We start from the raw sequence: 21,278 nt of genomic DNA, 5'->3' as shown, positions 1-21,278 counted from the left end.
CCCTTGCCTTCTGCCCTTGAAGAGGGAATATTTTCTTATTCAAATCATAAATCCTGTCATTTGCATTCTAAATACTTCTATTTTCTCCCTTGACTGACAATTCTCTCCTCTCCCCCTTCTCTTTCTCTCACTTTCTGGTGAGATGCTTTGTTTTTCTATCCTAAATTTCCATACAATGCTGCTGATTGGCTACTCCAAGCAGGCCTGAAAGATTCTAAAAAACAAATCTGTAGCCCAGGAATCTGAATATGCTATTACTAAGAGTAGATTCTTTAGCTTGCTAATAAAACAATTTATTTTCAGTTTGGCCTCCTATATTTGGCCCAAGTCACTGGACCCCAACAGACAAAATATACCTCCCTCAGGAGATTGAGAGAATTTTCTAACAAGATTTTATATACATATCAGTGGAATCCTACATTTTGAGATTTTAAGGAGAAGTCTTAGGAACAGTAAAAAAGCCATAGAAAATGATTTCTGAGAAATCACCAAGATTTTGTGCACTTGGTCTAAGTAAGTCCATGGATTATATCTATCTCCATTACCAAAATGTCACAAATTCCAGACATTTATCTACAGATTTGTTATGCTCTTACCCTCCTCCTTCAGGTACTTACCTCATGGTCTTCCCTCTCAGTTTTTATTATTTACTTACTCTTTTTCCTATAGATTTGTAAGCTCCTTGAGGGCAAAGGAGACTGTTACATCTTTGTCTTTGAATCCTGAGAACCTAGCACAGCTCACAGAACAGTTTTTCGTTTTTTAAATGGAAAAAAGAAAAACTTCCCTTGACTTTGCTATCCCCTTCCCCATATCTTCCTTATCTCTTTAAACTGTTAGATTCCTAGGGGTGGACTTCCATTGCTACCTCCACTTCATCATCCAGTCATTCCTCAGTCTCTTGCGATTTGAATCTACAACTCTAGTGAAACTGCCCTCTCAAAAATCCCTTTTTAATTACTAATTCTGAAGGCCTTTTTTTTCAGTTGCCATTCTCCTTTCTGCAGCAACATTTAATACTGCTGACTACCATTCTCTCTGTCCATGTAGAACAAATATCTTTAGTCATTTAAAAGATTCAAACTGTTTTACTACAGATTTATAGAACTCTGAACTAGTTCAAGACTTGATTTGATCAATACGATGTCATTTATAAATTAGAGCACCTTGAAGACCTCACTAGCAGGAATGACTTATTTACATCCCTCTTGATTCTAATACCTTCCCTCTATTTATCCAGTAATTAGCTTATTGTGTATATATTTGTTTGTGTGTTGTCTCCTCTCATCACCAATAGGTCTATTCCAACTAGACTTGTATCAAGATGTTAGGAGACACCATGTTTTCCAGAGCTAAGGCCCAGCAAGCAATGTGCTCTGAGCTTGGCATAACAACAATCCTTTGCCCTAACTCTCTCAATGATCCTGAGCCTCTGGCAAATCACACAATCATATTGCTTTGACCAGCACCAGGTGTTGTCTGAGCTCAGACAAGCTTGGACAAGTGCCTATTGTGTGTATGTACTGTCAATGTGTGTTTATTTTTTGTTTTCAATAGCAACAATGATTACATATGGAAACCACCCTTGTTTTTAAAGCACTGATAATTTGCATTTATTCTAGTTTCAGGTTTCAAGCTTATCCCAGGCTCCAACGTGTCATTACAGCCTTATTATTCATCTTTTTTTCACTCTACAATGAAACCAAATTGTCCTTGCTGTTGCTTCTCACACAACTAAAATATAAAAACATGAACAGGAAATTATGGCGTAATGCCACCAATTAAGCAGAACGGGCATAAAGAGGAATACATTTGTGCTGAAAACTCTTCTGTACTGATATCAGAGACAAGTTTCGTCTTATTTTGCACGGTGCCAAAAACTTGTTTGCCGACTCTATTCAGTTATTGTACCCTATCTTTCAATAAAAAAGAATTTTGAAAAATTCACCTGCTAAATTAATGAAATTAAATATGACTACTAAGAAACAATTATGTATAAATCCTTATGACACGCAAGGATTTTTTTAAAAAATAATGATGCATATTTAATCACATTGCTCAAGTGCAAAAGGGTTTTTTGAACCTTAACAGAATTTTAAGATATTTATTCCATTTTCATCTTTTAAAAACATTTTCAGTCAATGTTTCAATAATTTGCCTATTTTATAATTACGTTTATAATTAAAATTAATTTTATAATTACATTGTATTATTTTAACTATAATTATTCATAATTAAATTAGTGTTTTAAGTATATGCATGTACAAGAGTACATTTATATGACTGGGGGGTGGGTCGTGCTCAAAAACGTTTCGTTGACAGAGGTAACCCATTAAAAATAACCTGGATGCTGCATTACATCATCACTGCCCTCCAGTCCCCAAGGCAGCCAAACGGCCCCACAGCACACCCAGAGGTTGAAACTCAGGAAGCGGTTGCGTTAGAGAACCCGCACCGCCCCTACCGGCCTCAACGGCTCCTCTCGCTTCTAACGTTGCACCAGGCACGCGCACGCCCGCGCTTAGCGGACGGGAAAACCTCTCCAAAATCTAGCCCCGCCTTATTCCCCCGCCCCCCTCCCACTTAACCGACTTGCTCCTCCTAGTCCAACCCCTGACCCTGGTCTGGTGTACGTCATAGTTCTTCCCGCCCCCTGAAACCCGCTTCTCTACGGGCCTGGTTACTTCGCAACAGGCCTCTGATTGGTCAATTGTGAGGAGCCGGGGGAGCGGATGAGGAAATGAGTGTCAGGGGTTGGGCAAAGCTTAGAAACCTCCAGTGGGTTCCACCCCTTCCGGACAAGGCGCGTGATGAGTGGTTGTTGCTCGTGTCCAATCAACGCCCGGCTATTGGATTCAAATCAAGACCCCTGGGGGAAGGGAGCTCCTAGCAGTTACTGGTGGTCTCGGTCGCTGCTTGGCTTCGCTGGCGTCTTCCTCGCTGCTGCGCTCGTCGCCGGCGTAGCTCTTCGGGACTCAGCATGGCCCACAAGCAGATCTACTACTCGGACAAGTACTTTGACGAGCACTACGAGTACCGGTGAGAACCCCCTGAGCGGAGCTTGCGGGCGGGGCGGGCGCGCTTGGAGAGCGGGTACGAGGGGCCTCCCGCGGCCGCCCCTCCTCGCCCTCTCTCCCCGTTTCCCCTTCGGCTTCCCTCCTTTGTCTGCCGTGCGCTGGGAGCGTGCCGAGCGGCCCTGCCTGTGCGGCGGCCTGAGGAGGAGCCCCTGCCGGCCCGAGCGGAGGGACGCGGGGCCGGCGGGGAGGAGAAAGTGGAGCCCTCGCTGGGCCTTGTAGCCCCGAGCTGATTTTTCACCGGCTCTGGTAGAACCGCACACCGGAGTGTCTATCATATCACGGGACGTTTTGCCCATTGGGAAACGGAGGCCATTTGCCGGGGTACCTCCCCCTCCTGGACCATAGGGGTTTATTGGAGCGTTCCGGCCCCGTGGGCGCAGTCTAATGGACTGGACCCTGGGGCAGAAAACTTGAATCCAAATCCCGCCCCCACGCGCCTTGTGACCCTGGGCAAGTCTCTGAAACGCTCTGAGCCTCAGTTTCCTCACTGTTAAACCGTGGGGGTTGGATTCCCTTGCCTCTTCAGCCCCGGATGAATTAAGCTGTGACTGTTGTGGCCATGGCCTGTATTTATAGTTAGTTTTTTCTCTTCCTTCCCTTCCATCTTCACCTAAATCAAGATGAGCTCTACGAGTATGTTTTGTCTGAATTAGTTGGTTCTTGCTTAAGTAATCAGCCAGCATTTATTAAGAACCTACTTTGCGCCAGGGAAAACCGTCCCTGCCTTGGAAAGAGCCGGCCCCCCTTGGAGGGGCTTACAAGACAACATGTGTATAAAGAGATCAGATACAAAGTAGCTTTGGAGGGGGGGGGGGCCGAAGCTGAGGGCATTAGGAAAAGGGAGCTTTTAAGGAAACTGAGAATTCTGAGGAATTTGAAAGAGAATGTCCAGACGGGAAGGGAAATCACAATCCCCTGATCTCCCCGGAAATACTGGTGCTATAACAGGTAGCTCAGAAAACTGACTAATGCCTGGCCAGTAAACGCAGGGCTAATGTGAAAGAAAAAATTCAGGGTCGTGCTTCTACTGACTCAGAAAGCCTAATACTTTGCAGTTTCACCTCCTCACACCTAATTAAAATCCATCAATCAAGCATTTATTAAGCACCTTTACTTTTTAGAGACATGACTGACGTGTTGTCTGGAGAATGGCTACTACCTTTAAGTCAACTTTGTAAATGTGAGTAAAAAAGCAGAAATTAAAGACTTTCTACGAAGTCCGAGTTAAATGCTATGTTCTAGTGATTATTTACTTTTAATTAACAGCTGCTGAGCCTTCACAACTTTTTTTTTTTTACTTTTTTGGAGGGCAATTGGAGTTAAGTGACTTGCCCAAGATCACATGGGTCATTTTTGTGTTAAGTGTCTGAGTTCGGATTTGAACTCAGGTCCTCTTGACTCCAGGGCCCCTGCTCTATTCACTGCCCCACCTAGCCACCCCATACTTTCACAACTTTTAATATCAGTAGATAGCAACATAATGAATGACCCATTGAAAAGAAGTAATTCAGCCAAGAACTTTACTTTTTTTGGTACACACCTGTGATTTCATTGGTGTGGGAAACTGCCTAGCAAGGAAATTTCTACTAAATACATATTAATGACCCTAGTAACTAGTTTTAGAGAGTTAACTGGGGTAAGTTTACATTACTTACCTAAAGGAGCTCACACTTTGTATCTTTCCATAATAAACATAAAAATAGGCATGCCAAATTGGTGGAAACTGCCTTGTGTGCTTTGTAGACTTATCCACAAAGTACTGTACTATTTTGTTCTATTTAAATTTTAGTTTGAATTTTCACAGGCCTGCAACTGCTAAGGCCACAAATGTCTGTGCAAAAACCTTTTGAAATACTTACAAAAATTGTTATTTTGTTAAATTAGCATTAGGTGACTTGAAACTAGTTACCAAAGGGGCTGCTCTAATATGTAGCTCAGAAAGCTTAATAGTGATTGACCAGTAAACCCACAACTCTTATGACCCAGTATAAAATTTGTGTGTCAGGTGTTCTCAAAGTACATTGAAGTATTTATGAAGTTTTTGAGTTTGTCATATCTGCGTATATGTATACACAGACACATGTAAATTTTTGCTATGTGTCTGTGATGGTATGGATACCACAATCAAACCCTAGATTTTTGAGAAAATAGCTAGTGAAATTTAAAATCTGTAGCTAGGGTTTCAACTTTAAATTTATTAGTCAAATTTTTAAGTGCCTACTGTGTACCAGGTGAAATTACTTTTCCAAACAAAGGGAAGACTGACACCTAAGGACTGGTAACATATCGTTGGTTAGTAGACATTGGTGAGCATTTATGGTTCTCAACTACACTAGAAATAGTTCTTATACCTACTAAACAAGTTAGGTAAATGAGTTGGCAAAATTGATTAGGGAACTCAACGTTAACTTATCATAGGATTGTAGATTTTTAATTATAAAGGCTACTGGTGATTATCAGTGCTGACTTCATTATAATCATCTTACAGTAAGATATTTCTTTTGGGAGAATGGCTGCAGAAGCCAGTCAAAACATTCTATGGAAACTAGAATTCCTCCTGAAAGTCCAGCCTGACTTTTACATTCTGGGAAGCTTGACAATATCAAAGATAATGAAAACTTCACTTTATCCTAGAGCAAATAAAAAGTAATCATCATGGCTGCCACATGATTAGGCTGAGCCAGGTACCTAGGGGAGTTTACTCTCAGGAAAGCCCTTCTGGTTTTAAAAGTGGCAACAGAGAATGAACAGCAGAGGGAAAGTATGGTTTGTTTAAAAGTATTTTACTTAATGATTAACTGTTCCAGGAGCTATTTGCCTGTATCTAATGGTATATTAGAAAAGCACAGGAATTGGGTCTGATTCACTCTTTTCCAGCTTGTAAATCTTAAAGGCTGGTACTTCACTTAGAAGAATTACAAAAGAAAAAAAAAGGACTGAAAAGTAATGGATAAAATAAGAGTAAAGTATTTTCTACTTCTTCCCATCTGGTTTTACCCTAACCATCCCATTAATTCTGAACCGCTGGTTGTCATTATTCAAACCCCACTATCTTCTCTCTTATTCCTAACTCTTCCCTCATTCTAAATCTCCTCCCTCTTCCTACCTTTCCCTCCCCCCCTTCATCCAACACTTTAAAGTTATCCACCCTTTGCAACATGAGTTCTACAATGCCTGCTCCATAAGTAACAAATTTCGTCTTAAATCTTTCCTTCCCTACTTCGTTGATTTTCTGGCTCTCAGTAGCTTTCTCTTGATGACAAAGCTTTCCCTGACCCTCCTTTCCAGCATTCTCTTTTATTCTCTCCAGACACTGGTCAAGATAGGGGAGTTGGAATACTTGTTGATGCCACTTCAGGGCAATCCCTCTACCACCACCATTCAGTAACTCCTTTGAGATTCACAAAATCAATATCAGCTGATTAAAATTCTGGTGGCTGCTGTGTGCTGACCTCCAGAATACTTCCCTTCTTTCCAGAAGTGAGTCCAGAGCTTGGTGCATAGTCTTTCCTCTCCAGCTCCTACACTATACTAGGATCATCATGTGTATTTATGCTCCCCCAAATACCCTAACCTCCCAGTTTCTAAACTTGATCGTTTCCTAAGACCTGCTTCACCCTACCTCAGCTATACCTAGAGATAGTCATATGCTTGATCTTGTTTTATCATACATTACAAATGATCATGAACTCTTAAAATTGTCTCTGATCACAATCTTGTCATTCCATCTCTTTTCTTTGCAGTCCCAACCTGTCTTTGTTTTTCACCATGACCTCCAATCCCTCATTTCTTTCCTAGGCCTTCGCCTCTGCACTGAAGTCCTTTGCCACCTTTTCCTCTCACTTATCTTATTCTTCTCCAGCTTTATCAGTCTAATAGTCAGGCATCCTGAAAGGTAAGTCCCAATGTTAGTCACTTCTTCAATTTAAGCAATTTTGGAGTATTAATCAAAATACTAATCTATGGCTAATCACTTCAGTCACTTGTTGAATTGAGTGATGTATAATAATTTATGAAGTAGCCATGTTCAAGGTATGGTATATGTTTTAATACAAGTTCATTGTTCACTCAGTCTTGGTATAAGACCAGAAGTTTTGGCACAGTTCTATTCCTTTCTCTAGTCGACTATCTTTCAGATGGTGAGAGCCTAAATTTAGACCTTTTCCAGCCTCTTCATTTTATAAATGAGGAAATGAGGCCCGGAGAAGGGAAGTGGATTGCCCAAATTCACAAAGCTGTTTAATGGCAAAATAGTATCTAAACCCAAGTCTGCTCACTCCATACTCAATCCTTTGCTATCATCATTATTAATACTGTTAATAACTTTGTTTAAAAACAGCTAATACAGGTAGATCACATTCCTCTCTACTACACCTTCACAGCATTCTTGGGGGAAAAAGTAGATAATTCAACTCATATCTCCATAACACCTTTGGACTTGTACTAGTTGGGTGTGATTGTTGACATCACAGAGCTGGGGCTCAACAGAAAAGTGTTCACTAACACTCGTAGATCCAGGAGAAAGGAAAATGCAGCAATCAAAATGAGTAGTAATTGGTTACAATTGGAGAAGGAAGAGATAGAGGAGACTGCTAACTTAAGAAAACCAGTCTGTCCATAGTATTGTATACACTCTTCCATAGCTGTTTTCAATAGTCAGGTTATTTACCAATCCCCAATTCCTCTTCCATATCACATCTAACTTTAAGTACTTTCGAAATTTATTAGGACTTGTTTTTATGATAATTTAGTTGCTTTTCTTAAAAGTCTGTAGTTTCAGATGTAACATTCTGCAATGCCTTGTGCTTTTCCTCAAATAGCTGTCCTCTTATATTTGTTAAATCACAGAATTTCAGCTTTGGAAGGTATCTTTGTGACCATCTAATTTAACCCACAAATTGGGGGAAAAAAATAATCTTTCACAAATCATCCAGCCTTTGCTTAAAGATTTCAGAATCACTCCACTCTGGGAGCAGCCAGTTGTACTTTTGGATAGCACCAAAGTTTTTCCTTTAGCCTAAATTTCCTTCTTTTGTAATTTCTCCATATTGTTTCAACTTCTGTTCTCTAGGGACCAAGTACAGCTTTTCAGATATTTTAAGACACCTATCATGTCCCCCTTTGGTATTTGAATCCTATCCTAGATAAACATCCCAATTTTCTAGTTCCTTTAACTGATCTGTCCTGCCATTATCTTCAGCATTACTGGAAACTTTGCAATATATCAGTATTCTTATCAAAATGTAATGAACAAAAGTAAAAACAGTACCCCACATATGCTCTGACAAGGTCAGAGTATAAGTAGAAGCAGTTGGTGATGCAATGGATAGAACACTGGGCCAGAGTTCAGATAACTTACTAACCATGTGACCCTGGGTGGTTTGCTTCTATTTACTAGTTTCCTCAACTCTAAGGTGAGAATAAATAAGAGCACCTTACCTTGTAGGGTTGTGTAGATCAAATGAGATCATATTGAGATAATATTGTAAAGTACTTAGCACAGCTTGGTACCTCCCCAAACTGATATCTGGGAAGTTGATTGAATACACATTTAAGATTTTACATTTGCCCATTTTTAAATGTTATTAGCTTCAACCCTTTGTCCCAGTATGTCGACTTCATGTAAGTTTTGCATCTTAACTCTGGCTTCCAGTATGTTAGCTATACCTCCTGAATTCAATATCATGTGCAAGTCTGCTAATGCTATTTTAAGCCTTTATCCAGGGCATTGATAAGAAGAAAAATAAGTTAAGCAGACTGGGCCAAGCACAGACCAAGTCCCTGGGTAATTCTTTTGGAGACTTCTTTCCATGTTCAAGTTAATGACTTCCTTGAGTCTAGTCATCCACTTCTTAAGCTATTGCTCATATATCTTGGTATTTTCTTATATAACTGTAAATCACATAGTACTACTTTTATATTCTCTTAAGAATTGAGAGGCAGTATGAAGCAATAGGAAGATAAGCGGCCAAATATTTACCATCTTAATTTAAAGCCACTTAAGTTAAACCACTTAATGTCTTGGGGTCTAAGTTTCTTCACATGTAAAATGAGAGCAGAACACTTCTGGGCTCCCTTTTAGTTCATAAAATTATAATCCTATATTCTTAATTATATATTGCTGATGTAGATGATAAGGAATCTTCCCATCCTGTCTCAAAGATCCTATAAATTGTTGATTAAGTCACAACCTGAATTAATTGAATTATACTTCTTTAAAAATACTTGAAATCACGTATACATATCTTATATAAGAGGCCCGAATTTTGTTTTTGCTTTTTTCACTCAATCTGTGACTTTGGGTAAATTTATGTGACGTTAGGGCCTTAGTTACCCAATTAAGCATCCAACTCACAAAATTCTTATTACATTTATTTATTGTTTTTCTTTAATAGGCATGTTATGTTACCTAGAGAGCTTTCCAAACAAGTACCAAAAACCCATCTGATGTCTGAAGAGGAGTGGAGGAGACTGGGTGTCCAGCAGAGTCTTGGATGGGTTCATTATATGATTCATGAGCCAGGTGTGTTTTATCATTGAAATAGAAACTTTAAAATCTCAGTTTTGCTTAGCACTCAGCATCTTTTATTCAGCTGGTATAAGGGTGAGTACATTTATCTTGGGATAGTTTATCTCCTTATCAGAAATGCCTTCTGGAATTTTAACCAAGAAGAAAAATGAGGAACCAAAGAGAAAAAATTATTCAGAATTCATTCATGTCCAAAAGCATTGCTCTTTTTATCTAATAAAATAGTACATCTAATTTTTATTCTTTAGGGGATTATAAGAGAATTAGGATGTGCAGGTAGGGGCGTTGTACTAAGTATTTTCCTCTTGTAATAAGCATTTAGTACTAGTAGACAGGAGGCAACTAATGGCTTGGTGGATAGAGCAAGGAGCCTAGAGTCAGGAAGAAGACCTTAAACACTTAATATAAGTTGATGGCTGTATATCATAATAGAGAAGGTGACATTTAACAGATGAACATTTTAAAATTGTTTCTATTTAAAGAGTGAGTTCTTTACTCTTAAGGCATATTAGCATGTGCTCCAGGGCTAGAGTGGGTGTTGTGTGCGTGTGCACGCCTTTGTGTGTTGTGAGGGAGAAAAAGTTTAGTGTCATACTCAAAGAATCTGTCCTTGGCCATATCCTGTGCTCATTTTTCTCAGTTCTTTTATTTTGAAATGTATCTGGGTTTGCATTTCATGAATGCTTAAAGTAATTATTGGACTGTGATTTACAAAAATCCCTCCTTTGTAGTCTTAAGTTTTCAGTGCTTACAAATATTAGACTTAAAATGTATAACTTAGTATATACTTGGAGCCCGGAATCCTACATTTCAGAAAAATGATGTAGTGGAGAGACCCAGATGAGCTAAGAGAGCATCCTACTTCTCCTGTTCCCTTTTTCTTCTAGGGATGTAAGCAACAGCATCCGCTAGAACACAGCTGCCTTATATCTGATGCTATATGGCCGGCCCGTATTTAGTTTTCTAAATTATGAATTCTTTATTTAGCTTTGCATGGCTTTGAGTGTCCAAAAAGTTGTTGCTGTTGACTGTTTACCTTCTAGGTATGAATTAGTCCAGGCAGGGAATGTTTTTATTTTGGTACTTTGTTTAGGAAATAGAAGGGTCATGATCAAAGAACTAGACCATTCCATCCCCTAAATTTTCCTACTTCTGCATATAATATAGCTGAAACAGCTTCAGAAAAACTGCCTTTCCTTCTATTAAAGAAAGTAGAGTGTGTGTGTGTGTGTGTGTGTGTGTGTGTGTGTGTGTGTGTAGGCTTTTTTTCCTTCTGAATCAGTAGAATGGAAGTAGGTGGTATGGTATAGCAGAAAGAAAACAACATTTTGAGTAAAACAAAAGAACTGAGTTGGCTTTTATTTACTACTTTTTTGACTTGTGTATGCTTCAATTCCTTTCTCTCAAATGAAAGGATTGGATGGACTAGAAAATTCTTAAACTCAACTTTCACTCTAAATCCTGTAATCTAAACCCATGAGTATTCCCTGCTTGAGGGGACAACCAAACCAAACCGTTGGCTAACATGGTTTCTTTGTTCTGCCTTTTACCCTTGGATAACTGAAATAGCATTTGGGAAGCATGTTTCTTAAATTAAGCCTCAGAAACACCTTTTATCCCTTTTCCTGTTGTCATTCCATAATGGATTTTGAGGAGAATTTAATCACTGATATTTTTGAAAGTTCGTTTAATGAACCTATGGAATGCATAATTGAGTTATCAATAGGTTTTTAAAAAATAATTTTGCTTTTCTGTTTCACTCATATTCCTATAATGATGTTGATGAAAATTGCCTCATATATACTTTGACAATAAAATCTTGTTTTTTTTTTTTCCTACAGAACCACATATTCTGCTCTTTAGAAGACCTCTTCCAAAAGAACAACAAAAATGAAGTTTATTTGCGTTCTTTACTTAAATTTTTTTCAAACTATGTATATGTGTATATATGGTAGTATTCAGTGAATACTTGAAAAAATGTACAAATCATTCATCCATACCTGTGCATGAGCTGTATTCTTCACAGCAACAGAGCTCAGTTAAATGCCACTGCAAGTAGGCTGCTTTACGAAGTTTAAGATACAATTTTTCTCAAGTCAATTTTCTCTTTAATATAAGTGCCTATCTGACTTCTCCTTGAATTACATTTGTTTAATAAAGTTCATATGTTACATGTATGTCTGAGTACTTGGTAATTGGGGTAGGTGTTTATGTTCAAATTTTCCATTGTTAATTTATGAATATGATGTACTGTACTTTCAGTTGTTTTAGAAATTCATAATTCAAGGAAATAAACTCTTTAAAAACAATGTAGAAAAAGTTAAATGAATGTTAAACTGCATGATAGAATTAGCATTAACATCTACTAAAACTGAAGGTCCCTGCCACTTAGGCTAGTTTTTTCCCTAAAAGGCAGTGAAACAGTCCTCAAGACAAAATTGGCTTGGCGGGGGAGTAAGGGTCAAATGACACAGCTTCCCAGTTGACTAAACATAAAAACCTAGCACAGGAGTAAAGGCTTCTCAGGCTTGTTGAACTTCTGTGGGAATTTTGTGACTGACCATGCTGCCATGACAAAGGTGGTGGGTGGGCAGGGGTATAGAGGGGAAGCTGCCCCCATTTGAATCCACATCTTTACTAATTAATCTTTCCATGCTATTGCTAAAGTAAACTTTTGTTAAATATTAAATGGTCTACAAAGTGTCTCTTTTCATTCCATTCCCAAACTTAAACCAACTGACTATCTTTGAGTCAGGCTTGCCTTACAACTTTAGTACTGCAAAGATTAGATCAGAGTGATGTCAAGGATCAAGGGAAGGATGCTGCATCTGATGAGAATGCTATGAATCTTCTCAATGGAATAAGGAGAGATTCCCCTCACTGACTTGTAATTTAGCCCATTATAAAAATAAGAGCAAATGTACTGTCAACATTTGTGTTACTAAGGGCCTCAGAAAAGCTGGATTACACCATCATAAGGAGAATGAAAGTAAACTGGGAATCCAGCAACTGGAGACCAATGTGAGTGTTCCCTTATCCTTTAAAGATTACCTTGAAGGCAAGGGGCCAGTATTACGGAGGGTGGAATGTGTGTGTAGTCTGACCCAAAGTCCCACTGGGAAATTTAGTGAGCCACGGTGAAGAACTATAAGGGACCAGGACCAAAGCTTACTAACTACGTTCCTTTTGTCAGATAGCATAGCTGCAATTCCTGCTTTTTTGTATTCACTTGATAAATATTTTTTCCATCAGTTTTATTTTGTGTATGTCTTTTTTTTCTTGTAAGCAACTGTATGATTTGATTTTCTTACCCCATCACCTTGTTTTCCTTTTACTAGATTGTTTAAACCATACATTCAAAGTTATGGGTTCGGTTTATATTCCATATTTCTCTAATATCAATGTTGTTTTAAGTTGTGATTTTCCCCACACTCTGAGGTAAACACAGTATTATGTTCCTTTAGTTATTTTTTTTTTTTAATGTGTTCCATCCTGTTCCCACTGGCACCCTCATCCCTGATCCCTTCCTCTCCCTTGTTACCTTTTTCCCTTTGGCATTTTGTTTTTTTTTCTCTTCTATTTTAATCTGGTTATAAAATAAATGCATGTGCATGCAAACACATTTTTTCCCTATGTAAGTCAAGTAGATTCCCCCCTCCCTTCAAGTAGTTCTGTTCATTACAAATCTTGTCTTTGAGATCAGTGTTTGCTTGCATAGTATTTTTTCTTTTAATGTTACTGGTTTTTTGCTTAAGCTCTTCTAGATTTTCTTCCACTTCTGTGTATTTGTATTCCCAATTTATCATCTGTTGTTTCTATGGTAAGGCTTGCGATTATAGATTATGGGGGGGGCGGCGGTTGCCCATTATTTTTGCTGTGTAGGCCATAATTTCTGCTCTCAGTATTCTCATTTCTCTTCTGAACCACTCAAAGTGTTGTTTCATGTTCTCAAATTCCACAAGTCCTCTGTCTCATCAAGTATTGGATCTTTTTCCTTTGTTTTGCAGTTTTTGTTTATTCAGCCATCTTAACTCACATTTCCTTCTATTTTTATTGTTTTTTTTCTGTTTTATCTTTATATTCAAAGTCTAAGTTGTCTTCCTGAAATCTTTGGCAATTTTAATCTATTTTTCCTACTGCTCACTTTTTGATTTCCTCCCCTCTTGGGGACTAGATCTCACAGTGTCTCAGCCTCCTCTCATGATGGGCAACTCAATGCCATCCTTCAGTATGTCTGCCCCAGTTAACTTTTGGGTGGTCAGAACTGGCCCTGGCTAGCTGCTGTGCTGCTTCCCTCAGACTTGGTGGAATACTGCATGACACCGCCTCCCTACACATGCACACAGTGTTCTGGTATCCTGTTTCGCTGTCTCTTTAGTCTACCACCTGCAGTTTGGAGCTTTGCAGCCCTGGTGCTACAGGGTCATGGCTTCTTGAGAGGTTGCAGTCACGCGTCTGGCTGTTGAAACCAGGGCAGATCTCTACAGCCTGCAAGGAGGGTCTCCACCGCACTGGAAACAGGGAGAGGAGACTAAAGCGTGGGTGTGGGCTTTGTTACAAGCTTCTGGCATCTCCCTGGGTCTGTTGGTGCAGTTTCACAGCCACTAGCACAGAAGGTGGGGAGAAGGGTGACCAATTAGTTCATGGGTTTGGGGATTTTTTTACACCCTTTGGATTCTGGGTGCCCTAAACCACGGAGACAGCTAGGGTTCATAAATCTTTGGTGCATAATTTCTGTTTTGAAGAAATTTGACAGGTTTAAATAGCTCAAAACTATATACATAAACAAATAATACGCAAAATAGCTCAAAACTAGGTCATTTAGGACACCCTGTATTTGGAAATGAAGGGGAAGTAAAAATAAAATGATCAGTTTTTTTAAAAAAATTATTTCTGAGGTCTAGAACTATCGGTGGATTTCGGAGTGGGTGGGCAGCGACGCCCCGGGGCCTGCGGACCTCTCGGAACAAGTGAAGGCTACTCTAAGCGGCCAGGGGCGGCCAGCCCACGTGCGCCCAGCCTCCGCGTAGAGCGCAAGCGCACAAGCACGCGGCCGGAGAAGCGCGGCGTCCAGGCGTGCGTCGCATTTCGGTGACGCACTTTCCTCGCGTCGGTGGAGAAGGGGAAGCGAAGGCGGAGGAGGAAGGAGGGGGGAAGCTGTCTTTGCTCCTCTGCGGGTTTCCCTGGGGAGCCGCCTCCCCCTACCCCTCCTCCGCCATGGCCTCGGAGGGGAAAAGGGAGCCCGACAAGCAGGTAAGGGCGGCGGAGCGGGCGTTTGGCTGGCCGTTAGCCCCGGGACACCGGGCCTCTCCGTAGGCTTGGGTCCCAACGCCCTGCCTGTGCGCCCCCCGCTGGGGCTGCCTGCCGGGCCAGAGGAGGCAGCGGACTGGGCCCCCCGCTGCGACCCTGGGGGGAGGGGGCCCCGGGGGGTGCGGGTCTCACGCCGCTCTGCCCCCCCCCCCCGACCCTGGGCCTTGAGGAACTCCTCGGCCCCCCGTGTTCGCCTGTTGGCTCATTTACGTTTGTTCTCCACTCCGTTAAAACCGACAACTTTGAAGTCGTCCTGGTCCTGAGACTCCCGAGGGCGCCCGGACGCCCCACCGGGCCTTTAACAGTCCTGTATCGTGTGACTGGTAGAGACATAAACCGGTGACGCACCTGGGTGCTTGCTCACGGCCTCCTGTGGCTTTATTCTAAGAGCGGGATGATAACGGTAAATGTTAGTGGCCTATAGCCCGAGGCCAGGCGTCACCAGAAAGGCCTGCTGGTGATGGCTGTGCTCCGCCTGGTGGAGTGGGAGCTGGCCCTGGAGTCCTCTGGCGCATGCTGGCAGTTACCTTGGACAGATCACTGACCCTTCCCGTGCCCCGGCTAGCTCTGTAACCCAGAGATACATTTCACCTACAGTTTGCTTATTAGGAGAAATGAAATCAGCCATGGCATAAGAAGGAACAAGATTCTGCAAGGGTTTGGAACCTCAAAGAGAAAAAAGTCGTTAATTTATAAAAATCCCCCCAAGTTTTCTAAGGCTTTAAAAACGTACTAAAGGAGGAACTCTAACCACTAGATGGAGCTCTGGATTTTGTGTTTTGTTTGTTTGGGGGAGGGAGAGGGGGTTAGTTAAAAGCTGAGTAAATTGATTAAGATGTTTTCTTGTAATGATATTTACAAAAATAGCCCAACAACGGTTGTAGAAAAACTCTTGAAACAAGGCAATAAATAAACAATCCTAGACGTTGTACTGTTTGTGGAATTGTATAGAATATTGTGCTAGAATAGGAATTTTAATGGTACAGGTTATTTAGAGTTCTCATGCTACTTATATTCAGCAGATCTTGTGATCATTTACTAAAGGACATTAACAGATCACTCACTAGGCAGAAAGTTAGCATTTAGCTATATTTTTAACTTTTTTTGATAAATTTTTGCATATGTTTGAATGCATTTTTATAAATTTGTCATATGTACTTTTAACTTTCAGAGTGAAATATTCTTTCTTAGTCATTCTTTACAACCAAAAATGAGAGATGAATATATCTTTTCCCAGGTTTGAAAATAAAGCATAGAGAAACTCTGACCAAGTCATAGCAGATTAAAAGCATATAAGTCTTTTAAGTTGCATTTCCCTGATTCCTTCTTCTCCCACTTCGTTGAATCACAATCAGAATGTTAACCTTTTTTCCCATGAACTCTTAACTGATAACTGATATTTCGAAGTTATACTTAATAAAAAGTATAGCAGGGAAAATCTTTGGTCAATAATGTGTTTTAATTGTTTCGAAAAATAAGAGGAGCCCCTTCTTTAGCAACATAGTGAGCATCAGTGGTGCCCTTGTGGTGTTTGATCTCTTTGAGGTTTTTTTGTATTTGTGTTTTTTCAGTTGATTTCAGTATGCATGTAGCCAAAACCCCCTTTTTTTCCTCAGGGCAGCATCAAGTTATCAGCAGATGTCAAACCGTTTGTCCCAAAATATGCTGTGCTTAATGTGGCATGGTCAGAATCCTCAGACGCATGTGTCTTCCCTAACTTCGCAACTACATGCTATCCATTTGTTCAGGAACTTCCTGTGACTGAGTATGTATCTTTCTAAATGTCATGCCTTATAGAGGGAATTTTATATTTTGACTTCTAATAAGTTTCCAGATTTGCTACAAATAACTTAGTGATAGGCTTTGTGTGAGGGTCGACTGGAAACAGATCTGGGATGTATTAAAATATCGTGATGTTATGTGTGGTGTGACATTATAATATTATACACACTGAAGGACTAAGACTTCAGCTGTGTCTTTTGTTTGAGTGGAACAGTGAGCTGTGATTTTTAACTACAGTGGAGAAAAGAAGGAAGGAAAGCAGAAAAAACCCTTGATACTAGCTAATTCTCGGGATGTTTGGTTGCAGAATGACTCAGTCTGCATAGTCTTTAAAGGTGATCATATATAATGGGGAGACCTAATGTTTCATGGGATGTTAAGGAACCTCAAAATATTTTTATGATTTATTTTCACATCTGGTTGTGCTGAGTGGTTTTTACTTAGTATTTCACCGAAATCTAATTGTATAAGTATTTATTACTATCCCCTTGTGTTCCTGGGTTTCATTAGTGAAGGAGATGTTCCATTTTAAAGTTTTAATTCAGGAGGTATTAGTTTTAGATGTCCTTCTGGTCTTTACCCCTCCTCTCCCTTTACCTTCTTGAGAATTTCCTTCTCTTACAGATAAGTATCAGAAAAGTGTCTTATTTTCACTTAAATTTCCTTATCTTTCAAATAGATTGATAAACAGACTCTGTATGATTAAATGGTTTTTCCTATGGTTATACATCAGGTTTATGCCAGAACTGTCCGATGTGTGCTGCCAATTAAACAGCACGTGATTTCGGACAAGCTAATTAACCTCCTAGACTTGGTTTAAGAGAATAAGATTAATGAACTCCCAAGATTTTGAGATTTTCATCAGTACAGTAATCCCTAGTTTAGAAAGAGTATTTTATTCTTGAAGGTCAAAATGCATTAGAAATAATGTTCTCATTTGGTTGAATAGAGTGAATCACAAAAGCTTTTTCAACCTATAGTGTAGTTAATGTAATTATAGTAGGAATGTTTTCTGCTGTGAGAGTGGGGGGGGAAGGGGCAGAAAGGGGGGGGCAAGAGGAGGGGTAACCCTGGAGTGGACTGTCTCTGAGTCAAGTGGAGGCAGTGGTGACTTGTTTGTTGATTGCCAGTAATTACAAGCAGAAACTTTGAAAAATTTTGCATTGTTAAGATGTAATACATATTTTGTTTTTAAAATGTTTTGCTATTTATAGTTGCACAAGCTACAATCTTTTAAAACTACTTTTTAGGGGCGACTGGGTGGCACAATGAATAGAGCACCGGCCCCAGAGTCAGGAGGACCTGAGTTCAAATCCGGCCTTAGACACTTGACACAATTACTAGCCGTGTGACTTTGGGCAAGTTGCTTAACCCCAATTGCCCTCCAAAAAGCAAAAAAATTTTAAAAAAAACTACTTTTGAAAAACTTGATAATGATAGGCATGTACAACTGTAGTCGCCCAGATTGACTGTCTGTGGCACTTAAATTCAATAATATAATTGGCAACCTATCTCTTAATGCTAGATTTACGAAGTTCTGGTCTGGGACGGTTTTATTATATGACTCATTCATGTGCATTGCACTGCTCCCTTGTGGAGCCATGCTATCTATGAATCATTTTTCCTCCATTCTATTTTGATGATTGTTGCAGTGGAAAGGACAAAACTTTTTATCCAAAAAATACAGGTTTATAAGAATTCATGTATTGTTTGAAATTTTCCTTTCATTAAGGTCCTATTCAAATACCTCATTGTGGCAAAGAGGTGTTCCTTGAGTCTCAAAGATTATGCCAGTGGTGCACATGCTCTGGCTGGTTCTATCAGACTCTGAAGTATGCAAGTACAGCCTAGCTAAATTTGGAGAGGTTTGTTTAGGTTTGTTACTAGTTTGGCTACAGGATCAGGAGTTTCCGGCTATGGAATTTCTTGAAGACCATCTACAAGCAAAGGGATTGTTATCCATCCCAATGAAGGAAATACCAACACCAACAAAATCAGTTCTGAAGTACTGACATCAGAACTTGGTTTTTGAAGATTTGAAATAATAGGATAAGAGTCGATATATTTAATAATGGAGTAATATTAAAAACTATTTGTTTGCCAAATTACCTTTAAAGAAATTGAAACCGTTTCTGTATGTGCATTTATTGATGTGATAGCACCTCATGGGGAGTTTGGTGGAGGATTTGTCTCCATTTAAGTTCCTGTGAAGGTTATAGAAGTCTGAGGAAGTGTGTTTTGAGGCTCCCATCTGAGCTATTGTGGATTTACTTAAACAAAGCATAACATTCAGCAGAGCATCTAAGTCTGAAAAATCAAATGGATGAGTCCTTAGGTGGGTCGCAGTGAACTTGAGCACTATTTCCTTCTTATTCCATTTACCTCGTATTAGTTCAAGCTCTCTCTCTTTTTCCCTTCTTCTCTCCTCCCTTCTTTCTCTTCCTCCCTCCCTCCCTTCCTCCCTCCTCCTCTCAAATTAACTAACACAAGAAAGATTTTTGGAAAGACAGTCTTACTAACAAGAAGCAGTATAGGTTGGAAACACTAAATCACAGAGTTAGAAGAGAATCTTGCCTCCTCCTTTCCTTCCACTTCCACTCCATTTGTGGACATAGGGGAAGAACCAACAGTGTTTTGAAAAATATCTCATTGCAATCAAGTATGTCATCAATGATTTGAGTGCAACCCTTACATCACCCATGGTGTGGGAATACGAGATGATCATTAGCATACCTACCCTTGTATTTTATTATCAAGATTGACTTCTGTATGAACAACATGTAACTGTTAAAACCCATTGTCTGCATGAAACCATTTTCTATGGACCAGGGCCTGAAAATAACCACCTTATATAGAACCAGACTTTGAAATTGGTATTTATTAAAATGGGATTCAAATTGTGTTCAGAATACATCAATAATATTATTACAGAAACATGTTCTATAAATAATTTTCATGTTCCAGGCCATGACTTTGTTGATCTAGTCACAGAATCTCAGAATTGAGAAGTCAGGGATCTTGGAGATCATTTAATCCAGTCTTCTTGAACAGGGAGGCCTTATACATTTCTGAGAAGTAGGCATCTCATTTTCTGCTTGAAGACTTTCAGTGATGGGAAACATATCTCCCACCTTGAGAAAGTTCTAATTGATAGGAAGTTTTTGCTTGTGTTAAACCTAGATCTGTTTCAAAACCATTCCATTGCTTCGAGTTCTGCTCTGTGTGGCCAAGTAAAACAAGTTTAATCTCTCTCTTCCATATAACAGTTTTTCAAATACTTGATACATTTGTAATAACAAAGATCTTCTTGCCTTCTGAAACTCATCCTGTGAATTAACTGGCCTTTCCAGCTTTGTGTCATTTTTTTTAATTTAATGAGTTTATTCTAAGGCTTCATTCAAATTATTGTTAAAAGTGCTGAACAATGTAGGGCCAAGAAAGCAGTTTCTGGGACCCTCTAAGTTGGCATCAGTATATTAATGACCATTTTTGAATCTAATTATTTGGACAATTCCGAATTATACTATCTAGGCCTTCTTCCCATAGTGTCCACAAGAATAGCATGTGGATCGTTGTCAGAATACAGCGTTCTCCCTGACCACCTCTCTAGTAAGTGTCCATAGAGGGGAATTATATTGGTTTTGAATGGTCTGTTCTTAAACTATAAACCTTAAAATTATCTTCTCCATCCTTCATATCTGTACCATTTCTTTCAAGTTTTTTGTTTTGGTTTGGTTTTGTTTTGCATCCATCCTTTGGTCTTCAATCTTTCTACTTAATCTGTTGCAGGCCCTCATCAACACTTGATTTTATTTATTTATTTATTTTGCTGGACTGAATACAATATATACCTTATATAAGCACAAATGTAGCTTTCCTCATCCAAAGCTTAGTATGACAATGATCTCTATTTAAAAATTGTTGAGGACAGTTATAGCAAGACGTTTAAGTAGAAGTTAAGCAGTTTAGAGTATGGACTTTGATTTTGAGAGGTATATTTGAGATTTAAGTAATTTGAAAGGATGAGCTTTGATAGGGAAAGAAGAGTTGAGAACTGAACATTAGGGAATATATTGAGGAGTCAAGAAGAGGGAAGACTTTCATAATAAAATTTTCTTAGTTTGGTGTTGGGAGGGATTGGAATTTGAAGTAATTGGGAATGGAAGCCAGATTGTCAGGAAGGCAGTGGATGGAAAAAGTAGGAAAATGGGAGCAGCTTAGATTCGAATTTTTGAAGGTTGTGGAGAACTGTACATGTTTAAAAGCAGAGGCTAAATTAGTCTCTAGAGGAAAAGAATGGTGTCTGTGAGCATTATTGGGCTTTTTATTCCTTTCGAAATCTGCTAGGTGTTTGAAGGGATGGAATTTAGTAGTTGGAGTTTTTAATTTTAGAGAAGAGAGATCTCTTCCTCTGAGACTGGAGGAATAGATATTTAGAACTAGAATGCAACTTAGAGAGCTTACTCCCTCATTTTAAAGAACAAGCTGAAGCCCAGAGAGAAGTGACTCATCCAGAGCTGCACAGCTGAATAGATGCTAAGATCAGCACAGATCTGACTTTCAGGTCAATGTTCTTTCCA

The 21,278-nt window shown here is 39.5% G+C and overlaps 2 protein-coding genes across 2 annotated transcripts in view; both read left to right on the top strand.

The window, feature by feature from the left end:
* The first annotated feature begins 2,817 nt into the window (after positions 1–2,817).
* Positions 2,818–11,915, top strand: CKS2 (CDC28 protein kinase regulatory subunit 2). Its single transcript, XM_069087803.1, has 3 exons — positions 2,818–3,039; positions 9,473–9,600; positions 11,448–11,915. The coding sequence occupies exons 1-3, from the start codon at positions 2,981–2,983 to the stop codon at positions 11,498–11,500; spliced, it is 240 nt and encodes a 79-aa protein (XP_068943904.1). The 5' UTR covers positions 2,818–2,980; the 3' UTR covers positions 11,501–11,915.
* Positions 11,916–14,678: 2,763 nt separating this feature from the next.
* SECISBP2 (SECIS binding protein 2) overlaps positions 14,679–21,278 on the top strand; it is a 57,439-nt gene continuing 50,839 nt past the window's right edge. Inside the window, exons 1-2 of the mRNA XM_069087779.1 lie at positions 14,679–14,859; positions 16,533–16,681. Coding sequence (XP_068943880.1) covers positions 14,824–14,859; positions 16,533–16,681 — 185 coding nt within the window. The 5' untranslated portion in view covers positions 14,679–14,823. The remainder of the gene's footprint in view (positions 14,860–16,532; positions 16,682–21,278) is intronic.

Source organism: Petaurus breviceps, unplaced genomic scaffold (assembly GCF_028583685.1).
Source record: "Petaurus breviceps papuanus isolate PSGF00001 unplaced genomic scaffold, PetGlider_PUasm1.0 183, whole genome shotgun sequence".
NCBI lineage: Eukaryota > Metazoa > Chordata > Mammalia > Diprotodontia > Petauridae > Petaurus > Petaurus breviceps.
This window is presented reverse-complemented; position numbering and strand designations above follow the sequence as displayed.